The sequence below is a fragment of the Bos javanicus genome, chromosome 16, assembly GCF_032452875.1.
Source record: "Bos javanicus breed banteng chromosome 16, ARS-OSU_banteng_1.0, whole genome shotgun sequence".
In the NCBI taxonomy this organism is placed as follows: domain Eukaryota; kingdom Metazoa; phylum Chordata; class Mammalia; order Artiodactyla; family Bovidae; genus Bos; species Bos javanicus.
In genome coordinates, this window is record NC_083883.1 from 5,022,414 (window position 1) to 5,046,078 (window position 23,665).

The following is a 23,665-nucleotide window of genomic DNA, read 5'->3' on the forward strand; positions in this document are numbered from 1 at the left end:
ATATAAAAGTTATTAAAAAGGAATTCTCACCTGCCTTCCAGTATTGATCACACACAGTGCAATCAACAAGGGCCCTCAGTTCATCTGGCCCACCCCTGCCCTCCCTCTAGGAGAGCACCCCTGTCCAAGAGACATTCTTAAAAGTGTTCAGGGGTACAGCTGTAATGTTTGCTCGCTCCAAGAGGTATATCTTTCAATAATTTTGCCAAAACCCAGAAATGAACCAGTTTTTGCGTTTCACTGAAACTCATTTGGTTACAATGTGGGATTAAGTTCAAAATTGCATGTTTGACCTTGGTGTAGATTATCTGGCTTAGCACATAGTTAAAAAGGAACCCCTTGCACAGCCGAACACGCGCTTGCCTCCTCCCGTGTACCTGTGGTGTTCATGAGGAGAAAAGGGAAGGTGAGTCAATGCAAAATGTGTCACCATTACTGGAAAAACCATCTGAAGCACGTCTAGACAGCACGGGGTCACGGCAGAATTCTAGGTCAGACCTGAAGAGTGGATGTTCACTGTAGACCTAGCCTCACCATTCACCGGCTTGTGTTAGTAGGGGTGAACAAGGCAAGACAGAACTCAGCCTCCAGTCCCTCCAAGGTTGTGCTAACAAATCATGTCTGTGAGAGAACCTTGGGAGAAGGAAATGGCCCACTCCAGTACTCCTGCCTGGAGAATCCTAGGGACAGAGAAGCCTGGCGGCCTTCAGTCCGTGGGGTCGCAAGAGACGGACACGACTGAGCGACTCCACCACCACCAAACGTTCCCTGTGTTATTTGTATTCACACGAGGACATTTCACGACTACTCTAACTCCCACAGATCAAACTCTGTCTGTCCAAGGGTTCTATTGGAACAGAATCTTGTTTGGGGTCAGTTTCTAGAATCTTTTTCGGTTTCATATGCTTATGTTAACAGAGCAGATCAGTAAAATGACGCAGTTTACTTACAGTGAGTCAGCAGTGAAAAGACCAATTATTCAGAGCCTCATAACAAAAGGCAAGGGACCTCACAGACATTTTTATATTCATTCCTTTCTTCTTATTCAAGCCCCAGGTGGGGAATTTGTGAATATTATGGGTATTTTCAAGTCCTTATCTTGGTTTTAAAAAAAAAACAAGATGAGCAAGAAAAAAAGTAAACTGAAGTGTAATTTTATTTTTTTTTTAATGGTAAAAAGCAGGTAACTGCAGTGATTCGGCTCAGCCCTTCTCCTTCCTATTGCACAAGGAGGCCCCTGGTGACTGTCAGACTGAGCAGGGACCACAGCAGGGGTCTGAATCTTTTCACATGATTCAGCTGGGAACTGGACAAAAGCATGGTAACCTCTTTTAGGAAAATGGTCATACAAAATCTTGTGCACTATTTCAGAGAACTCCGTGGACTCTCTGAACACTTTGTCTATGAGCCCCAGGTGAAGAAGTTTGGGGCTAAAGAAAGCATTAGTTGATTAAGACTCTTAACTGTGGCAAAGTCATCTATCCTGTAGCCATATCACAACCCACAGCTATTTTCAGTATTGAGGGAAACTTACTGTTGTGTGGAAACCCAGGTCCTAATGTGCTTTCACTGTTTATTTCTGGTCTAGCCTAGACTTTGCTCAAGGAAGAGAGAACTGTTCCTTCTTTTGAATGATGAAAAATATAAACATACAAATAGCCCTTTAGATATCTGAAGGAATGATTTTGCGGCTAGGACGTTAATTAGGTAGTAAGAATAGCAAGAGGTTACTGAATATTTGGTAGAAGGACTTTAAAGACAGGCAGGCTCCCCGGCCCTGAGCTCTGGATGGGCTGTGGGGCTTGAAGGCAGAGTTCACACCAAATGACTGAAGCCACACGAACGCAAGGAGCAGCCTCTAGTGCTCCTTTCAAACGGCTTTGAACCTGAAAACTCAGTACAACAGTTTAGCTAAGTGGAAGAAACAAAAGGGAATCCAATTCTGATTAGAATAAAAATTTATTTTAGTAAAGAATTACATATATATATATATATTTTTTTTAATTTGCAAAAACAAAATACTCATATAAGTTACCAGCCCAGAGCCTGGATTTCCACTGGATCAACCACATGAAACAAGAGTCTGTCATTTCTTCTTGCCAGGTTTAGGGGCCTTTTCCAGGCCTTGGATGTGTTTTCGAGGAAGCCGATACTCTTCTACAATCCAAAAGGCAGAAACTCCTCAGTGAGGTTTGCACACGCTCTCTCCTGCCCACCCCTTCCCCTCGGTCTACAATGACCCTCCTTTGCCTCGATCTCCAAGGTCCCCAGGTGGCACAAGCAGTAAGGAACCCGCCTGCCAGTGTAGGAGACATTAAGAGACGTGGGTTCGATCCCTGGGTTTGAAAGATCCCCTGGAGAAGGAAATGGCAACCCCCTCCAGTACTCTTGTCTGGAGAATTCCATGGACAGAGGAGCCTGTGGGCTATAGTCCGTGGGGCCGCACAGAGTGGACTAAGACTGAAGCGACTCAGCACACACACCGAGGGCCCCAGCTGCAGAGCTGCCTCTTGGCCCTCCCGCCCCACTGTTCACGCCCGCCATTGAACCTCAGTCCAAACCGTTTCCATCACTCGACCTGCCCTTCCACACTCAGCTCACAGTCAACCCCTGCGGGATGGACCACACATCCTCACACCTCGAGGCTGAAGTCCTTCAGCGACTTTCATGTTGCTAAGGACTTTCTGGGTGTGCTTCAGGCATTTGTGATTCTCTCACAAGCGAGAATGCGTATGTCTGAGTTCAGCTGTGTTTGTCTTCTCCTCTGTATTTCACATGGGGACCTTCACTTAAAGGGGTGCAGCTCTAAAAGTTAACTGCTGGGTACTGCCTGAGATCATAAAGTAAGTTTGCTTACTGAGCATTTACTATGTGCCAGACCTTGGGAATGAAAAAGGTAAGGTCTCTGATTCAAGATGCTTATTCTAACAGGGAATTCAGACAGCAGAATAAATCAGCCCTGTTGTAGACACTAATCAGAAATATAAACACAATTGGAAAGTGCTATGTTAGCAGGTTTTTAAATGTCAATTTAAGGAAACAGAACATTTTAAAATGGGACATGTTCTTAGACAGGCTTCCTGTGGCCCCTGAGCTGGGCCGATGAGCCTTAATTAAGGCTGCGAGAGGCCTTGAGAGGCCATTCGAGGCTAGGGGACTACACGGAGGGAAGCAGCCAGGGGTGACCGCTGGGGTGCACGCGGGGAAGAGCACGGAGAGCAGCGTGGCTGAGGCCTGGCCTGGGAGTCAGGGACCTGCCAGAGAAGGTGGAGGCAGATGGGGCTGGACTGGGTGGGTCTTGCTTATTGAACTTAAAGAGTTTATTCTGCAAATCAAGGTTGGAAGCCCAACTACAGCACTGAGCAGCTGAATTATCTCAGTACAAAGTACTGACCCTGTTTCCTCATCTGCACAACAGAAACGGTTCTTCAGCATCAAGCCTGCAAAAAGCCCAGCAAAGCGCCTAGCAAAGGCTGAGTGCTCAACACATGTTTTATAAAAAAGGAAAACCAGAAAGAAAACTTCTCTACTAGGATGGTGGATAAAACACTGAATCTGGGGGCTAAAAGACAAAGGGCAAACATTAGCTCCACCTCTTGCTGGCTGCTAAAGCTATGCATATGGTAAACTCACTAGAGTGACTTTAGTTGGTAGGAAGATCTTTGCCAAGTAAGACTAACGTCTCTGCTTCTTCAGGGGGGATGCTCACCGAGCAACAGCCGGCCAAGGTGGTGGATCTGATTGCCCTGGATCTGAACCTGCACGCTGTCCTTGAGCCCCGGGGCAGAAGTGACGGTGGTGCTAGCCTGGCATCGCTGCTGGAGGGTGGCAGCCACTGAGCGCGGGTCCAGGCCATAGGCCTCCAAGTTCCGGACCACAGTCACCTGGGCAAGAGAAAAGACTGACGGTGGGTACAGACCACGTGCCCACCCCCAGAAACCTTCCGGGGCCTCTGCAGCCTCCTCACCCTATGCTCACCATCCCTACAACCATATCTATTCATCCAAATAATTTTTGTGCTTCTAAATTGACGTTTTCTTTTTACCCCATCCAAGACAGGAATACCTCAGAGATTCTGAGGGTTCGATTCCAGACCCACCATGATAAAGCCAATATTACGGTAAAATGAGTCACATGAATTGTTTGGTTTCCCAGTGCATATAAAAGTTACATTCTCATACAAATCAAAACTACAATAATGTACCACCTCACACCAGTCGCAATGGCCATCATTAAATTCTACAAATAATGAATGCTAGAGAGGGTGTGGAGAAAAGGGAATCCTCTTACACTCTCGGTGGGAATATAAATTGGTACAGCCACTATGGAGAACAGTATGAAAGTTTCTCAAAAAACTAAAAACCGAACTACCATATAATCCAGTCATTCCACTCCTGGGCATATATCCAGGCAAAACTGTAATTCAAAAAGACAAATGTACCCCTATGCTCATAGCAGTGTTATTTACAACAGCCAAAACATGGAAACAACCCACAACAGATGAACGGATAAAGATGTGGCACATGGAATATTACTCAGCCATAAAAAAGAACAAATCTCAGTAATCCAAGTCTATGCCCTGACCAGTAATGCTGAAGAAGCTTGAACGGTTCTATGGAGACCGACAAGACCTTTCAGAACTAACACCAAAAAAAGATGTCCTTTTCATTATAGGGGACTGGAATGCAAAAGTAGGAAGTCAAGAAACACCTGGAGTAACATGCAAATTTGGAGTTGGAGTACGGAATGAGTCAGGGCAAAGACTAATATCGGTTTGCCAAGAGAACGCACTGGTCATAGCAAACACCGTCTTCCAACAACACAAGAGAAGACTCTACACGTGGACTTCACCAGATGGTCAACACTGAAATCAGAATGATTATATTCTTTGCAGCCAAAGATGGAGAAGCTCTATACAGTCAGCAAAAACAAGACCAGGAGCTGATTGTGATTCACATCATGAACTCCTTATTGCCAAATTCAGACTTAAATTGAAGAAAGTAGGGAAAACCACTAGACCATTCAGGTATGACCTAAATCAAATCCCTTATACAGTGGAAGTGAGAAATAGATTCAAGGGATTAGATCTGATAGACAGAGTGCCTGATGAACTATGGATGGAAGTTCATGACATTGTTCAGGAGACAGGGATCAAGACCATCCCCAAGAAAAAGAAATGCAAAAAAGCAAAATGGCTGTCTGAGGAGGCCTTACAAATAGGTGTGAAAAGAAGATAAGCCAAAAGCAAAGGAGAAAAGGAAAGATATACCCATTTGAATGCAGAGTTCCAAAGAATAACAAAGAGAGAATAAGAAAGCCTTCCTCAGTGATCAGTGCAAAGAAATAGAGGAAAACAATAGAATGGGAAAGACTAGAGATTTCTTCGAGAAAATTATCTCTTAAGATACCAAGAGAACACTTCATGCAAAGATGGGCTCAATGAAGGACAGAAATGGTATGGACCTAAAACAAGTAGAAGATATTAAGAAGAGGTGGCAAGAATACACAGAAGAACTCTACAAAGAAGATCTTCATGACCCAGATAATCAGGATGGTGTGATCACTCAGCTAGAGCCAGACATCCTGGAATGTGAAGTCAAGTGGGCCTTAGAAAGCATCACTACAAAAAAGCTGGTGGAGGTGATGAAATTCCAGTTGAGCTATTTCAAATCCTAAAAGATGATGCTGTGAAAGTGCTGCACTCAATATGCCAGCAAATTTGGAAAACTCAGCAGTGGCCACAGGACTGGAAAAGGTCAGTTTTCATTCCAATCCCAAAGAAAGGCAATGCCAAAGAATGCTCAAACTACAGCACAATTGCACTCATCTCACACGCTAGTAAAGTAACGCTCAAAATTCTCCAAGCCAGGCTTCAGCAATACGTGCACTGTGAACTTCCAGACATTCATGCTGGTTTTAGAAAAGGCAGAGGAACCAGAGATCAAATTGCCAACATCCGCTGGACCATGGAAAAAGCAAGGGAGTTCCAAAAAAACAACTATTTCTGCTTTATTGACTATGCCAAAGCCTCTGATTGTGTGGATCACAATAAACTGTGGAAAATTCTGAAAGACATGGGAATACCAGTCCACCTGACCTGCCTCTTGAGAAATAATCTGTATGCAGGTCAGGAAGCAACAGTTAGAACTGGACATGGAACAACAGACTGGTTCTAAATAGGAAAAGGAGTACGTCAAGGCTGTATATCGTCACCCTGCTTATTTAACTTATATGCAGAGTACATCATGAGAAATGCTGGGCTGGATGAAGCACAAGCTGGAATCAAGATTGCCAGGAGAAATATCAATAACCTCAGATATGCAGATGACACCACCCTTATGGCAGAAAGTGAAGAAGAACTAAAGAGCCTCTTGATGAAAGTGAAAGAGGAGAGTGGAAAAGTTGGCTTAAAACTCAACATTCAGAAAACTAAGATCATGTCATCTGGTCCCATCACTTCATGGCAAATAGATGGGGAAACAGTGGAAACAGAGGTGGAGTTTATTTGGGGGGGCTCCAAAATCACTGCAGATGGTGATTGCAGCCATGAAATTAAAAGACGCTTACTCCTTGGAAAGAAAGTTATGATCAACTTAGCATATTAAAAAGAAAAGACATTACTTTGCCAACAAAGGTCCGTCTAGTCAAAGCTATGGTTTTTCCAGTAGTCATGTATGGATGTGAGAGTTGGACTATAAAGAAAGCTGAGTGCCGAAGAACTGATGCTTTTGAACTGTGGTGTTGGAGAAGACTCTTGAGAGTCCCTTGGACTGTGAGGAGATCCAACCAGTCCATTCTGCAGATCAGCCCTGGGATTTCTTTGGAAGGAATGATGCTAAAGCTGAAACTCCAGCACTTGGCCACTTCATGCAAAGAGTTGACTCTTTGGAAAAGACTCTGATGCTGGGAGGGATTGGGGGCAGGAGGAGAAGGGGACGACAGAGGATGAGATGGCTGGATGGCATCGCCGACCCGATGGACATGAGTCTGAGTGAACTCCGGGAGTTGGTGATGGACAGGGAGGCCTGGAGGACTGCGGTTCATGGGGTCGCAAAGGGTCGGACATGACTGAGCGACTGAACTGAACTGAAGACACGGAAACAGACTCACGGACACAGAGAACAGAACTGTGGCTGCCAAAGGGGAAGAGGGAGGGTAAGGGAAGGACTGGGAGTCTGGGATTAGCAGATGCAAACTAGTGTATACAAGATGGATAAAGAACAAGTTTCTACTGTATAGTACAGAGAACTAAATTCAATATCCTGGGATAAACCATAATGGAAAAGAATATGAAAAAGCCTATATATATATATATATGTGAATCACTTTGTATTCAGCAGAAATTAAAAGCAACGTTGTAAATCAAATGTACTTCAACAAAATATCTTTAAAAAGTTATGATTTCACTATACTGTTAACTGTACAATAACGTTATATGTTAAAAAACAAAGTATATACGTTAATTTAATAATACTTTATTTGTAAAAAGTGCACCCATCACCTGAGCCTTCAATGAGTTGTGATCTTTTTCACAATAGTAACATCAAAGATCATGGTCACAAATCATCATAACAAATAATAATGAAAAAGTCTGAAATATTGCAGGAGTTACTGAAATGTGATACAGACACAAGAAGTGAGCACTGCTGGTGAAATGGCACCATCAGACTTGCTTGACACAAAATTGCCACAAGCAATTTTCAATTTGAAAAAAAAAAACACTGTCAGCAAAGCATAATAAAAAGAAGCACAATAAAACAAGATGTGCCTGTATACGTTACACATTATATTTAGTGGGACAGATACTCTATCTCATATAGAACATATACTTTTTTTTGTTTGTTAAGTTGCTAAGTTGTGCCCAACTCTTTGCAACCACATAGGCCATAGCCTACCAGGCTCCTCTGTCCATGGATTTCTCAGGCAAGAATACTAGAGTGGGTTGTCATTTCCTTCTCGTATATATGCTTTTTCTAAAGTTTTTAAAAAATTTTTCAATAGAGAATTTAAAACATAAATAAAACTAGAAGAGTACAATGAGCCCCATGTACCCATCACCAATTCCAAGAATTTACAACTCATGACCAACCCTGATTCATCTATATCCCCACCCACCTGCATTCCTATGTTATTTTAAAGCAAATCCTTCTAGAAATCTCATCTACAAATATTTCAGTATGTATCTCTAAGAGATAAGAGTCTTGTTAACATAAAAACAAAACCATCACTGTATATAATTATATATTCAAGAAATGGTGGCTATTGGTAATTATTAAACTTATCATCACTTCGTTCTCATTTATTGAACGTTTATATGCCAAGGAGTATTGTAAATATTTCACCTTCTATTCCTTCATTTGACCCTCACAGTGCCTTATGAGGTAGGTATTATCCCCATTCTTCATATAAGGAAACTCAGGCAAAAACGACATGAAGTATCGTGCTCGAAGTCAAGCAGCAAGGCAAAGCCACACTGGAATCCAGTCTGTACTCTCAAAGCCTACACTCGTAACCACACACTTCTAGAGTCTGTCTTTTGGGATTTCTACCCAATAATCCTATTTCTGTCTTCTCAAGACAGACAAAGTAAACGCAGTCCTTTTCCCAAGGACAGCTTTTCACATATTTGAGGACAGATGTAATTTGTTCTTACAACTGTGTTGCCAAGCTAAACACGTTCAGTTCTTCAGCAATTCTTTACCAGTTATTTTCACTGAACAAGGCCCAAGAGCCAACAGAAAGAGAAGGGCTGAAGGCCCATACCAGAGTTCTAAGGAAAAAGTAAATATAAGATCCTGTTTACTTTCAGAACCAGGCTCTAGCAAGTTTCCTAGCACAAAATCCTAGAGGACAGTGAGGGAGGGGGTCAGCTTCACCTGTTTTACACAGAACCCAGCCCAGTCACACAAACATGGGTGTTTCCTAAACAACTTTTGAGGTGTTTGAGGCCAATTTAAAAATCTCCAATCACATTAGAGAGACTAGAACTTAGCAGGAAGATTAAATCACCATCTTCAAACGTTGTTATCTCTTAAAAATTACCTTTTTGTTGGAAGCTTTCTGTGCTAGGGTGATGTCAATTGGGCAGATCCTGCCTTTCTTCACAATGGGCTCCTGTCCCGGAAAGGTCACTTGATAGGCAGGCTGCAATTTTTCCAAACATCTGAAATGGGAGTTAACGAGTTGGAGGCTGATAAAGCCAGCAGAAGCCATTTCCTCACAGCTCACACCCAGCGGGCGGCTAGATGGAAGCCGATCTTGCAGGCAGTGGCTCGCCTCTGGCTGCAGAGTGGAATCATGCAAATCAACTAGGGAGCTCCACCCCAGACCAACTGAGTCAGAAACTCTGATCATGAAGATCCATTTTTTTAAACTGTGCTACTGTAACTGCTTTCCACTGCTGAGTCGGTTTCAGCAGCACAGCAAACTGAATCAGCCACGCGAATACAAGCACCTCCGCTGTTTTGGACCTCCTTCCCATTTAGGCCACCGCAGAGCACCGAGTGGAGTTCTCTGCGCTACAAGAAGGCTCTCAAGGAAGGTAACTGTTAAGCTCCCCAACATGCAGCTGCAGTGGAGACCCACCAACTCAGGGAAGGGGACATCTGAGATGAGCCCCTGGAAACTGTCCACAGGTCTGGCCTTCTGAAAATCTGCCCAGCAGCCTTGTGGCAGATTTCTGTCTCAAGACTCTACCTTACCCAGCCGGATAAAGCACAACTTCGCATTGCTGACAGGTTCCAATCATGTACCTTTTCTAGACGCCTTTACCAAAAGGAATTTCTACCTTTTGTCTAACCAGATTTTCTTTTGCTAGCATATATATTGGGAGAGACAAACTTTTTCTATAAAAAGCCAGATGGTAAATATTTTAGGCTTTAACAGCCATATGGTCTCTGTTGAAATTACTCCACGTTGCCATTTAGCAAGAACACAGAGTAGATATTATGTAAACAAATGGGTGTGGCTGTGCACCAATAAGACCTTATTCACAAAAACAGGTAGCAGGCCAGATGTGGCCCACAGGCAATAGCTTGCTAACTCCTGATATAAATTATTTTCGGTTTTGGTTGCATGAAAAACAAAAGGTATAAGAATCCTTCCTTTGAAAAGACTGACTTTAAGACAATCCCCATCCCCCACTCCCACTTTCTCTTTGTTTCTCTTTTTGAAGTTCTTACTTTCAGTTAATGTTCTTTTCCTCTCTCCTTCTCTTCTGTATTGTGTTGGCCCAAATCGTCCCAAAGACCCTCCACGTCAGAATTACCCATGCCTGTGTTTATGAGACTGACACAGTGTGAACTATGGGACGGAAGAGACGATGGCAGTGACGATCCTGACGTCCGATGCGACAGACGTCAAGGGGAAGGGATGGCAATGCTGGAGAGGGGCTGCCAATCCCCACTACCTGCCCAGGAGACTGTCCCACGGAAGCTTCGTGACTGTGTGCTGTTCATCCTTCTCTAAGATGCAGTCACAGAGGATGGGATCCAATTTCACGAGACTAAAGGGAAACAAGAAGCAATAAGTAGCCCCAGGATTCGTCTCTCATGTGTTGTTCACAGTCAACCAGGATTATTGGAACCAATTAGGGGTTCACAGTCCAGGATGCAACGTATTCTCTGGATGGGAGGTACACAGGCTTTCCTAGAATAAAGGAGAAGTAGGCAGTGGATGGCAAAGTGGTATGGGGAAAAAAATGCGAACACTGGGATCCCTGGCTCAATCATGTTATTAACTAACCATGATGAAGCCAGTAGTTCCCAACTTTTGGATCACGAGGGTGTCTTTTGTAATTAACAACAACAAAAAAATTAATGGCACACTCATTTAGTGGTTTACCTTCTGTATCCACCTACTAGGAAAATAGAGAACACCATAAAGCTAAGATGGCTTTGGTAAAATTTTCTGAAGTTTGCCTTTTGTTCCTCATAATAGCACCTGCATTTGACAGTCAACGGCAGATACACGTGTTCAGGTCACTCTTGTTGTTTAGTCACTAAGTCATACCCAACTCCTTTGCAACCCTACGGACTGCAGGCTGCCAGAAGTCTCTGTCCGTGGGATTTCCCAGGCAAGAATACTGGAGTGGGTTGCCATTTCCTCCTCCAGGGGATCTTCCCGACCCAGGGATCGAACCTGGGTGTCCTGCACCAGCTGGTGGATTCTTCACCACTGAATCACCGGGGAAACCCCAAGATACATATGAGATGATGCTTCTTCAGGCTGCAGTCAGTGTGGATGGTGTATATGGATCTGACTACCCTAGCTACAACTCTCACTGTCCACAGCCTGTGGTTTAGAAACCACCGGCCTTCATTATTTCTAGAAGGCTGAGATCCCTTGCACCCCGCCCTCCCAGCCACCCCCCACATCTGCTGAAGGTGAGTGTGGAAAGACACAGGGCAAGCCCTCCTCCTCATCCACTCACTTTTTGTTGTCTGCATCCACCAGGTCATTTTTCTTGGCGTAGTTGATGACGAATGTTCGGACCTCACTGCCCTCCAGGACACTCCCTTTCCTGGGTGAGAAGCGACCAGGAGGTTACTCAGGCTGTGCTGGGGGACAAACCGCAAACAGCAAGACTCACTCCCTGCTCAGCAGGGCGCTGTCCTCAGCTTCTCGAGCTCTGCATTCTTCCCTTCTCCTGCCTGAGGCCCGCAGGGCCGTGAAGACTCGTCACAGGTAGAAAAGGGAGAGACCTACTCTCTCGCTCACTGAGTCCGGAGACCCTGCCCAGGGGAAGGAGGCTTGAAGCTGGGTCTGAGGGGCGGGGGAGGAGAGGGCAGAGCAGGTTTTGCCAGTCACAGAAGAGCACTACTCAGGCTGAGAGGGTTATAGGCCAGAACACCAAGCAGGCAAGAGAAGGGCTGCTCTCTGAAAACTCACTTGTGGCCAGACTCCTGGAAGAGCAGGGTCATGTTGGCTGGGACACAGTAGAGGGGTTTTATATCTGGAGGGTGATAGGGCTGTTCCCTGCTACCCTCCTGGATTGTCTGGGAGGTCGGGGAGGGCTCGGGTATGACGAAAGATGTGATCCTGAAACCCAGCAGAAGGAAAGAAAAAACACATTTTATACTAGTGTCTCCGAGCTCCGCAGTCCTGGCCCAGGTGCCCCGGGGCCAGCTGAGCTGCGGTGAGCAGGCCCCCGGCACTCACCTCGGGTGCTTCCAGTCCACGGCCACAATGCTCTCCACCCCTTTGCTCAGCTCCTGCACCTGTATAATCTGCTCCTGCTGCATGTGCTGCAGGAACTTAGAGAGCTAAGGGAGAGAGCGCCAGCGGTAGGGGGCCTCATCGACTCCGCACACGCGCTGAGCGCCTACGATGTGCCGGACGCCGATCCAGGCAGGGCCTGGGGGGGACGTGGGACAGTCCCTGTCCTCGTCCTGAGGGCTGGGGACTAACGGGTGAAGCCCTTCGGAACTCAGACTGGGTATAAAGGGCTGGGAGGGAGAGAGGGGAGTGGGTGCCCACCCAACTGCCTCAGCCCCGGGAGAGCTTTCTTACCCCACTATACCTGGAATCAAAAAGCTTAACTCTAGCATCAGCCCTCAGACAGGGCTTCCCCACGTCAACCAGCTCACGCCATGAATGCCCTACACAGCTCCCTGTGCGGGCGTGCAGAGAAGGGACCCACTTACCTTTTTGTAGCTTGACTTCTTTATGTCCAGTTGTCGTCCTTCGGGGCTGATGGCAGATGGAAAAGGCAAGTTAAGCTAACAAAGCAGTAGGGTGAGACCTGCCTGACGCTGAGAGGAGGCCGTTTCCTCAGCCTTCCTCCAGGATGCTTGGGAAGAGGCCGCTGTTCCAGAACTTTCTACTTGGTGGCAGCATCAGAAAGAGGTAAACACTTCAGACACTCTAGACCCTTGCTGTCCAACACACCTTCCTGTGAAGAGGGAATGTTCTCTGCTATCAACGTGGTGGCCACAGGCCACATGTGGATATTAAGCACTTGAAATGTGACTAATGTGACTGAGGAAATATATTTTAAATTTCGTTTAATTTTAAATAGCCACATATGGCTCATGGCTACTGTACTGGATACAATTTTAGATTCCTCTCAAACTAGACGATCTTCTGTGTCCTCAGAAGTTTCACCTCCAGGTGAGTCTTTCTAACACCAAGCTCACTGTGGCAGCCAGGGTTAGGCAAACTACAGGATTTGGCAAACTACATCCTGCAGAACAAATCCGGCAACGCCCGTTCATCTACCATCTACGGCTGCATCAAGGCCACAGTGGCAGACGTGCACAGCTGTAGGAGAGACTGTAGGGCCTAAAATAATTACTATCTGATTCTTTATCGAAAAAGCTTGGAGCCTCTACCCCACAGCTATTAGTTCTGGAGAAGTCCCTAATGAAGGCTCCTTAGAACGTACATCTTCTCTGAATATGTGATAAGCAATAGCAGTTTGGATTCATAGGGATCCTTTCTAGAACCCATCCCAGGTTAAGTACCTCTATCCTAGAGAATATTCCAGGATCCCTTTTCCCAGTTACTTGCAACCCAGCAAGGTCAGGACAAATTACCAAGTATCCTGCCACACACTCCAGATCTCACGCTTGTATAGAATGCCTTAAAGAAGCTCACATGAAGAGGAAGAGATTCACCTTAAAATCATTTAAAAAAAAAAAAAAGAGCAAAATTCTCAAAAAGAAAGAAGGTCAGACTTAGGGTGAAAATCAATAAGCAAATCTCCTGACATGGTAATATTCACTAGTTGCTTATGAAATGTCAGGCTATTTCATCTTGATGGCAACCTTACAAGTGTTGGGAATGAGGGCGCTAAGAAGCCTGGTTACAGGTTCAAATCCACCCTGTTTCAACACCCTGGGGAGCTGGCTTGCGCGCCCAGCTTCAAAGTCCAGAAGTAATCCACACGTAATAATACTCCCTCTGCTGGTGGCTTGCATTTGGGGCTAGGGTGGGAGGTTCACACCAACTCTTCCTTCTGATACAAGCTCATCCAGCCCACCTTCAGAAAAGCATGAGGGGATTGGACTTTCAGACAAGCAGGCTGCCCCAGGACACTTCCTGGACGGGACATACTGCCCAATTTGCGAGACAGCCCAGCTTCACCAGAGCAGAGGCGGGGCTCAGAGCACCTTGGGAATTTTAGCCTCATTTCCTCAGCATCCTTTCACTGGCTCACAATTAAGCTTTTAAAACTCAGTATCTGCCAGATGAACCCTCCACATCCCGCTTTCCACATCATGCTCCTCAGACAACCCCCCCCCGTCGGCCGTGTCCCATCTGACCACTGAGGAGCAGGAGAGGGCCCCCCTGCCTCCCACCCCCAAGACCCTCCGTACCAGCAGGAGAACATGTGGCTGCCCAGGAGAGTGCTGGTGAGCAAAGGGAGGTCAGCCTTTCTGACGTAGCACTTCAAAGCATGCAAGAAGCACGTCTGCAGCAGCTCGTCCATTTGCTCTGCAAGGAGAACAGGAGAACCTCATCCTTCCGGAGGGATGTAGAGGCCTGCGCGATGACACCCTCTCCTCACCCCCGGGTTCTGAGGGAGCCTGCTGCCCGGCACCAAAGCACCTAGACTCTCCAGAACATGGAGCCTCCGCAGAGGGCTGACCCCAGAGGAGGCAGCAGGTCTCAGGGTCCCACCTGGCCAGACTCAACGCTTCTCTGACAGAGAAGTCAGAGCTGGAGAAACCCTGACCGGCTGTGCAGCTGGGCTCACAGAGATCCGGGGAAACGTGACTCATGTGGGAAAGACTCCGAGGTGAGACAGCAAAGCACTGGGCACCTCCCTGACCAAAGCCAGGGTGTCTCCCTCCCCCCCAGAGGCCTGGTCAGAAGCAGCACAGCACACGTCAGCCTCCTGCGCCGGGAGAGCGGACCTTCCACCCCCAGAGCTGTACCCTGAAGGGTCTTGCTGTCCATGGGGTCCACGTGCAGGCCCCCAGGGCCGGGGTCTTCCGTGGCTTCTGATGGGGACTTCTCCTCACACCTCTGCTGGACCTCCTCCTCCAGGGTCAGCTGCCTCATGGCACCCTGCAGGGCAGTGTCAGCTTTGACACATCCCTTTCCTTCACTGAGATCCGGGGGATTCAGAGCCAGTGGGGCAATGGACGGTGGACTGGATTTGTCTCCAGATCGCCTGCAAAAACCTCATGTCAGAAACACTGAGCGGCGGCCACCACACTCTCCAACCCTGGTCAGGGGGCCAGCGGGGGTCCAGGGAGAATGAGAGTCACAGGCAGGGGTGTCCGGGAGCAGCCAGAGAGCCTGGGCGTGCGTCTCAACTCTGTTTTCAATTCTGAGCCCAGAGAAGTCCCATGCCTCAGTTTCCTCATGTCTGAAATGGGGAGAGGAATTCTTGCCTCCTCCTTATCCCAAAGGAATACTAATAATATTAACAGGAATTCAGGGACAGAGAAAAATTAAAGAAAATATATTTACATAGAAGCCCCCCTCCTCCAAAAGTATTCCCTTCATATGAGTTAAAAATAAAACCACTTTGAATTAAATAACAAAATTAAGATTGCAAATGCATCTGTAGTACCAGTGGTGAAATACAAACCCAAGGTGTATTACAAAACCTTCTGTGTTAAACCAGAATGCAATCCAAAACAGATAAATGACAAGGACCTGTTGGAGAGCACGGTAACTATATTCAGTATCTTATAATAAACTTTAATGGAAAAGAATTTGAAAAAGAAGATGTATGTACATATCTATATCTGGAATCGCTAGATATACTAGTGATCACTAACATCACTTTGCTGTACACCTGAAAGTAACACACTGGAAATCAACTATACCTCAATTAAAAAAAAAAAAATCACCCTAACCTGCAGAGTAGAGATTACAATGGTTCTATGCCATTAAGCCTTCTGAAGACAGGATGGTACACCCAAAAAGCTTTACCTTAACTAAGATTATGCAAGTCAAACTAAGTTTACTAACAGCTGCAGCAAGGCTTTTAATGAGGCTGACAGTGAGGCCAGAGGGCACGTTCAGGCGATTCTGATCATGTAAATACTGAGAGTATTTTCAAAAAGTGGGAGGATGGGAGATGAGGCAGCTGCTCACAAAACGATTCAGACAACAAGATCTTAATTTCTCACACTGACAGAAAACAAGGAACTGGAAGCTCGTGAGTAAGCAGCCTGCAAACATCTACTGAGACCCAGACGGATGAGGCTGTACCTCCAGCAAAGCAGGGTCTGGCTGATACTTGTAAAATGAGTAACTCGAAGACTGACTAAAAATGTCACGGGTAAATCTATACCAAAAGGCCACAACACTTGGCCAAAGGACCGGGTACGCTGCTTTTGAGAAGAGCCCTATTTACTATTTTGGTTGAAGGACAAGAAAATAACCAGAAAATAAGCTCTGATACAGTTCCAGAGAGCAAAGGTAACAGTGAGAAAGGGCAACTTCCGTCATGAGGAGATCCAAAATGTAAAACTTAAACAACATAACAGTAACCAGATTATCACCCGGGAGCCTGGGGAGCTACTCTGCTTTGATTTGGATTCAGACGTGAGAACTTCTGAGCCCTCGTCATGGGGCCAGAAGATGCCTGAATGTACACGGCAGAGAAGGCCAGATGGACCGGTGCTATAAAACTAAAGACATCGCTGCGCTGAGAGAATAATTTACCTAGAAAATAATTACAGTTCTCTGTAATTTCCTCTCTAAAAAGGAAAAAAGTCTTTTCTTCACGTTGAGCGGGGAAATTAATGTCTGCCCAGCAACTGAGGACATGACAGAGACCAAAACCCTCACTTCTGAACCCAGGCCCTGGGCTCTCTGCACCCACCCAGCTTCCCCATAGAACAGAAGAAAGACTGAGCCCACCACAAGTGGTCCTGGTAGCTGTGGAGCACACAGAAGCCCCTTCCCTTCAGACCCGAGGCCAGCATCTCAGCTGTTGACATGGCGGCGACTCCGACGGCAACGGGGGCTCTGAGGAGGAGACAAGGGTCAGGAAAGGCTTCCAGGAGGGCCCCCGCCAGACCGGCTTTCTCACGTGCTCAAAGCACCACGGCTGCAAACCTGAAGCACCCACTTATACCACAGAACGAAAACAGTGCAGTCTCAATCCTCTTCAAATTACCTATAAACATGACTTTCAAAGAGCCAGACACGACTAAGCTACTAATACACACACACACACACACACACACACACACACACACGACTTTCAAAAATCCCTTGACCAAATATCCCTCCTGGGTAAGTAACTCATCTACTGATATTATCACTGTTTTATCCCTATTACAAATCAAACCCAGACAGGACTCAGAAGGATATTTAAAAGTTCTCTTTCTTTAATTTCAAAAATATAAATTATTCGTGCAGGTTCAATCCCTGGTCAGGGAAATAAGATCCCACGTGCCATGCAGGAAGGCCAAAAAGTAAAGGGAGAGCCTTCCTATTTGCAAGTTGAGAAGGGAGGTCTTTCCCACGCCATAAAGTAGGCTGATGAGTGCCACCACCGGGAAGAGAGAAGACAGACGTGTGGAATCAAATAGAGGTTCCTTCTGAGTTAGCTCTTGTAACAGGGCTTGCTCTGTGTAGCCATCTAAGAACTGAATGTGTGCATAATATCCAAAAAAAGAAGACCACACATTTACAATAACTACAGAAAACTCCCAAAGCCCAAATGGCAAATCTCTGTCATCCCAGTGTAACTCAAGTGTTGCTCACACACTGCCCATAAGGATCAGTGTCTAGCTGTCGAACAGTAGGGGAATATACAAGCCCAGCAAGGTTGCCTGGACCCAGGGGAGAAGATTCAAGGGCTGAATTCCCAACACCTGAACTGCAAAAAAAAAAAATCTGCTAATCCGGTGGCTCCACTTACTGTGCCCATGGGTCAGTCCTGCCACAGAATCTTTGAATTTGGCTTCTTTCCCAGTTCCTAAAAGAAGGGTCTTTGTCTTCCACCTTTGGAAGGGCTCAAAATCTTCAGTCTTGAATATGGCCTGATCCTCTGCCATAAACCACCCAGGCTTCATTCCCACATACATTCTAAACATCAAACTAAGCCGGCCAAATACACATTTCCATCGTTTTCTCCTATCTGGGACAGAATACTGGGCGTGGGGTGGGGGAAACAATAATATCACCATTCTTTTCAACAGCTAGGTTTTGCTACATGTAAACAGGATGGAAACCTTTCTAGGCGCTTGGTGCCAAAAGGGTCAAGGAAAATAGGAGACTATGAGCAGCAAAAATAAGATCTTTAAACACTGACACCCCCACCCCCCACCCTCAAGGCCTACAATCTTTCTCCCTCAAAAAGGCAATGAGTAAAATAATGAGATGTCACTTTTCGTTCAGGATGACACAAATGAATATAACCCATCATATCCAGTGTCGGGGAGCATGTACGGAAACAGGCTCCATGTACCCTGCAGGTGGAGTGAAAACCAGCAGGGTTTTTGTAGGGCAACAGAAGACGTGCACGATCGTCACGTGCACGATCTGCTTTAGGGAAACACCGGCACTGGTGTCCCCAGAAGCATTAGGAAGCTCTTGTTTGTGACAAAGCAGAGGCAACCACACTGTCCACCGGGAGACGACCTTCTCCATCACCCCACAGCGGGGAAGATGGTTCAGCTTATCTGTGCTTGCTGACGTGGACAATGTTCACACGATCTGAACTGAAAAAATACTAGGGATAGAGTTTGTTTGTTTGTATTTTTAAACATACACAACCCACATCAGACATTTTATATGCACGTGTATATATGCACTGAAGAAGGCTGGGAAAGCTGTGCATCAGAATGATAATGGTTACTTCTAGAGAAAAGAATTATGGGGTGAGTGGGTTTTGATTTTTCATAACTGTTCATATGATTATTTCCTAATTTATTTTAAATAAATTTTAATAAAATTTTAAATAAATTGTATTTATTTAGTGCACTGATGGCCAAACCATCCTATAAATAGGTTAAAAAAAAATCACTGAATTGTACAGTTGAAATAGGTGAATTTTACAATATATAAACTCTATCTCCCTCAATTAATCTATTAAAAATAATTAAAAGATGATGATGATGTGGATGTCAGACTAAAACAGTCCTGAAGTCATGGAAGGCAGGAAAGCAAGAAAACATCACAGGAGACTAAGACGACATGACAACTAAATGCCAGGTGGCACCCTAGCCTGGATCCTTGAACAAAAGAAATCTTTAAATACATATACATAGTGGGAAAAGCAGGAAAATATGAATAAACTCTGTAATAGTGTCAACAGGATTGAACCAATGTTAATTCCTTAGTTTTGATAACTGTACTGTGGTTATATATGATGTTATCAAGACAAGAGGCTGGGTAAGAAGTATATCAGGACTCTGTACTATTTTTGCAACTTGTCTGTAAATCTAAAAAAAAAATTTTTTTAATGAGAAAAAAGAGTAAATTTTATAAAGGAGAAGGCAGCAGCAGGAACTAATATACTTGGCCCAGATGTGTGCACACTCCACAGGCTCACTGCCATTTCCACTCTCGGGATTTTTCAGGACGAATTTGTTTTCTCCTTTAATCCTTTCTCCACATGCTGTGAAGCTGTCATTCCCACCCCTCCCAAGTTTTCCCTAAGTTTGCCCCCCAGAGGCACAGCTGACCCGCACAGTACCTGTTCCCCACCAACGCAACGGCACAGAGGTCACCCTTCTGTACCTGAGGCAGGCCAGCAGGGGGCACCACCAGTCCTGGCAGCATCAAATCTGCAGCAAACAAAAGCATCACAGCTAATTCCACAGATTACTTCATTGTTCATTCATTCAGTCCACAAACGTTCATTAACTATCAACTACATTATTCATAATGAAAATAGAAAGCGGCAGCTTGAGTACCAGACCACCCTTTGGGAGGCTAGCGGTCAAACTGAAGGACCAAGCTGAGGGTCTAGTTGCCGTGATCTATCTGAGTCTGGTTTCCCCAAGTCATCTTATTAACCTAAAGGACAGCCAACGGCGGCTCACAAGGCACTTCATGTCACTCATCTTTTTTAAGCCTTACAGCAGGATCTCTGAGGCCCAGGGAGTCTGTGGAAGCAGCGAAGTGAGAGATGCAACAGACATGGGGGGAAACTCCATTCTTCATATGAATGCACGAAATGGGTACGCTTATTAAAGTAGTTGGTTTTTTTGAAGTAGGTTTTAGACAGTATCCAGAATATAAGAAAATACTCTTACCTGCTCCCCCAACCAATTTTTCGAGCACCAGAGGCCATGTTGTAAACGTTGGTAGAAGATCGGGATAAGACCACAAGGTATACACTGTCCAAAGAGAGGGTCAGAAAACACTTACTGCCAAGAGTCAATCCTCTGGGAATGGGCAAAGCCAAACACTAGGCCATGTTCATCAAAATACAGAAAAGACACTCAACTCAAAGCTAGAGAGCGGGTTGTGGGGGGATGTCCAAAAAGCTGCTTTCTTTTTTTAAAGTAGATTACCCCAAGTTTGTGAAGCAGTTTATATGTCACATGCTATTTATTTTAGAATCTTTGCTTCCTTTAGCCCTAGAGATCCGATTCTTTACATACTGAGTTCTTTGCAGTAGTTTCTCTCAATATGTGATCTTGAGAAGTTATCATTTTTACTGGTAGGAAGACACACATGAAGTGAACTGCAGCTTTAAGAGATTAACTGCTAAAGTTGGATATTTACATGTAAGGCTAAAACTAGTGATTAGGTGAACATCTGCTTTTGCCTGTCCAGTATCCCTTTCCCCTACTCTGGGAATCAAGTGCCCCTTTTCCTGTGGGAAATATTCCATACAGCTTACATGGGGCTGACTCCCTTCTTAAAGAGGCTGCAGCCTCGAAGAAGGCAGAGACTTAAGAAACTGGATGTCACTTGAGCCTTGAAGGCACCTATTGCTTCATCCGGACTGCAGGAGCAGAGGAAAAGGGCCACAGGGGATTCTGATCCACTGTCCCAGTGTAGGGACAGAGACCCAACAGGGATTTCATTTACGACCTCAGAAGCAAGTAATCCAAAACCAGAGCCCAGCCGATAAGACATTTTGAAAATTTTCACATTTATTATTTTTATTCCCTCTGTTTCCATAGCCATTAGCAGGGGCTTGTATGTGTACATACATACAAAAAGGGCATGTATGTGTACAACAGCAAAGTAGGGTAAGGTAGGGGTGGCCTGGGGTAAGAAACTGCACTGCATTGCTAAAGCCAAGCTGGGAGGAAGAAAAGCCCCAAAGGACAAAGTAGATGTCACCAGGAAAGGAAAAAAGAAAAAGACACTGACTCTGTGAGACCCGTGAGGAAAGCAAGCAATAAAATCCTGAGAGCCACAGAGAGCATAAGAAAGAATTCTGGTGAGATGTCTCAACCAAAGTCCATCACTAAGACAGCTGGGTATGGAGTTTAATTCACCTTCTTTCCCATCATAGTACCTCTTCAGTATCTTAAGAAAAGTGCACCAGTGGCAATTTTAAGAAACATGTTTTACATGCCCTGAAACTTCAGGGGCTTCCCTGGTAGTTCAGCTGGTAAAGAATCCGCCTACAATGCAGGAGACCCTGGTTTGATTCATGGGTTGGAAAGATCACCTGGAGAAAGCATAGGCTACCCACTCCAGTATTCCTGGGCTTCCTTGGTGACTCAGTTGATAACAGAATCTGCCTGCAATGCAGGAAACCTGGGTTTGATCCCTGGGTTCAGAAGATCCCCTAGAGAAGGGAATGGCTACCCACTCCAGTAATCTGGCCTGGAGAATTCCATGGACTAAACAGTCCATGGGGTCACAAAGATCTGACATGAGTAAGCGACTTTCATTTCACTGAAACTCCACCCTTTTCAAGACCTCTGCTCCATTCCTAGTCAACCCTCTAGAAACAAGTGTTTCTTCACGTTAGCATTTCCCTCGGCAACAACCCTTGCTTTGTGTTAGCCCTTTTTCCCCCTCCATTCTATAGCAGTTTCTGGTTTTGTATGATTCAATTCTAGGGACGCAAAACAAACAAAAATTCTTAGGGAGATTTTGCATTCATTTGTTTTAAGGAAGACAGGTTAATGGAAGAAACAAGGAGAAACAAGTATTAGGCAGAGACCACAGTAAGGGCATCTCCATGCCACTGCCATACCTGTTGGATACAGATTTTTCTCCAGTTCAAACAGGATGGGGTTACCACCACTCACATACACAGTCACTGCATCTCCTCTGTGAGCATACAGCTTTACAATGTTGAGCTCTTCCTTTCCAGGGACTAACTCAGAGACCTGATCGGTTCCAAGAGTGGGGAAAACAGCTGCCACATCAGCCCGAAGCTTTCTCCTGCAGAGGGCACACATATCTGGTATGAAGGCTGCCTGCATAGATTTTAATAAATATTGAGGACTCAGAAAGACTTACTATAAAGTCATGAGGACCAAGAAGTCTGGTTGATGATGCCCTATTCTCACACACTCTTCCAAAACATCCCATTATCTTTCTCATCCAGTGTCTCATCTATTTTCACATGTTCCTGAGGCATGTCTTTGCACTTCACAAAGAAAGAAAGAAATAACTGAGACCCGGTGAGCAGTCCAAGTTAGCCTGCCACTGGAAACTCAGTCCTGCCTTCCTGACTCCACGCATAGCTCTTGGATCTGCCCCTTTCTCATATATGGCTGGCAAATCTAACAGCTTATGATCAAACAGATACACCAGGGCATCAAGAATGACAACTAGAAAACACTGGTTCTAAAATCCCCAAGGTGATATCTGCCTTTGCAACACTGTCTGAACAGATACAGTTACCACCTATGGCTCATCCACTTCACCTCACCTTCCATGTGTCTCTCCCGCCAGATATGAGAAGTGACTAGACACTTCTCATATACTTGTAGTTCTCTGTACCCCGTCCAATCTCTCCCAAGGGACTCAAAGCTCCAAGTGGGGGAGGGATCCCGTAATCCTTCATTTCTGCAACATCCACGACACTTTGAACAGACTGCAGTCAATACGCGGTGCCTGAATTACGTTTCTTTCAAACTCAGTAGAATATCCCAAAAAAGACAGCATGGGAGATAACTCGGGCCTCCTCTCCCATTTTCACCCTCAAAATATGTCTAACTCACCCTTGCCCCGCTCTGGGGTCCCTTCTCCGGCTGTGCCCCTCGGCCTCCACCCCAGGTCGGCTGACCGAGCACAGAAAGGCTGCGAGCCGGCCAAGCTCGAGAGACGCTGGGGTGCCCTCGTGGGCAGGCACGGGACCCTCTTCCCCCTCACCTGTCCGACCCCTTGATGGCCGTGTTGGACTTGACACGAAAGGCCTTGGCAAACATGTCCGCTGGAGTGGCCTGGGGAAGAGAGGGAGACCACAGACGCCGCGAGCTGTCAGGAAAGCGGACGCACGTCGGCTGCCAGGCCCGCGGCCCTGGGGGCAGCCATGCTGAGGCCCGGCTAGGAAAGCGGCCCGGCTGGAAACCGGGCCCGCTCAGCTTCGCGGCCGCCTCTAGCGGCAAGGCCGGGAACTGAAGCCCGGTAGGCGGGACTGTGATTCCTGCGCAGAGCGGTGCGCCGCCCCCCTTCATCCTGGCCGCCTGGTTCTGCGCCTGCGCGAGCGCCAGGCGCGGGTCCCGCTTGCAGTAACCCTTCGGGACCGAGAGATTTGGTTCATTTCCACTCCATTAGCGCCGTGGTGTGTCAGGCCCTCTGCCAGCTCTCATCCCATTCAATTTAG

General features: G+C 46.0%; 1 protein-coding gene across 3 annotated transcripts; it reads right to left on the reverse strand.

Annotated features, from left to right (window-relative positions):
- Positions 1-1,940: 1,940 nt before the first annotated feature.
- EIF2D (eukaryotic translation initiation factor 2D) lies at positions 1,941-23,482 on the reverse strand. 3 transcript variants are annotated; one of them, XM_061382048.1, is made up of 15 exons: positions 23,212-23,472; positions 22,085-22,275; positions 20,175-20,258; positions 19,613-19,703; positions 16,825-16,932; positions 14,880-15,118; positions 14,319-14,436; positions 12,645-12,690; positions 12,160-12,263; positions 11,890-12,039; positions 11,432-11,521; positions 10,409-10,504; positions 9,043-9,163; positions 3,710-3,884; positions 1,941-2,157 (listed from the first exon to the last, which is right to left on the reverse strand). In XM_061382048.1, the coding sequence occupies exons 1-15, from the start codon at positions 23,265-23,267 to the stop codon at positions 2,087-2,089; spliced, it is 1,740 nt and encodes a 579-aa protein (XP_061238032.1). In that variant the 5' UTR covers positions 23,268-23,472; the 3' UTR covers positions 1,941-2,086. The 3 variants fall into 3 exon arrangements, with proteins under 3 accessions (XP_061238032.1, XP_061238034.1, XP_061238035.1); XM_061382050.1 differs by lacking the exon at positions 3,710-3,884 and having other exon boundaries at positions 23,212-23,479; XM_061382051.1 differs by lacking the exons at positions 1,941-2,157; positions 3,710-3,884 and adding an exon at positions 10,182-10,302 and having other exon boundaries at positions 9,075-9,163; positions 23,212-23,482.
- Positions 23,483-23,665: the final 183 nt, after the last annotated feature.

Coding starts and splice junctions, on each gene's coding strand:
- EIF2D (XM_061382048.1), bottom strand. CDS start 23,267: ATGTTTGCCAAGGCCTTTCGTGTCAAGTCCAACACGGCCATCAAGGGG. Junction 12,040..12,159: donor GTGGACTGGAAGCACCCGAG/GTGAGTGCCGGG, acceptor GCTGGGTTTCAG/GATCACATCTTTCGTCATAC. Junction 10,505..11,431: donor GTGGATGCAGACAACAAAAA/GTGAGTGGATGA, acceptor GTTTCCCTTTAG/TCTCGTGAAATTGGATCCCA.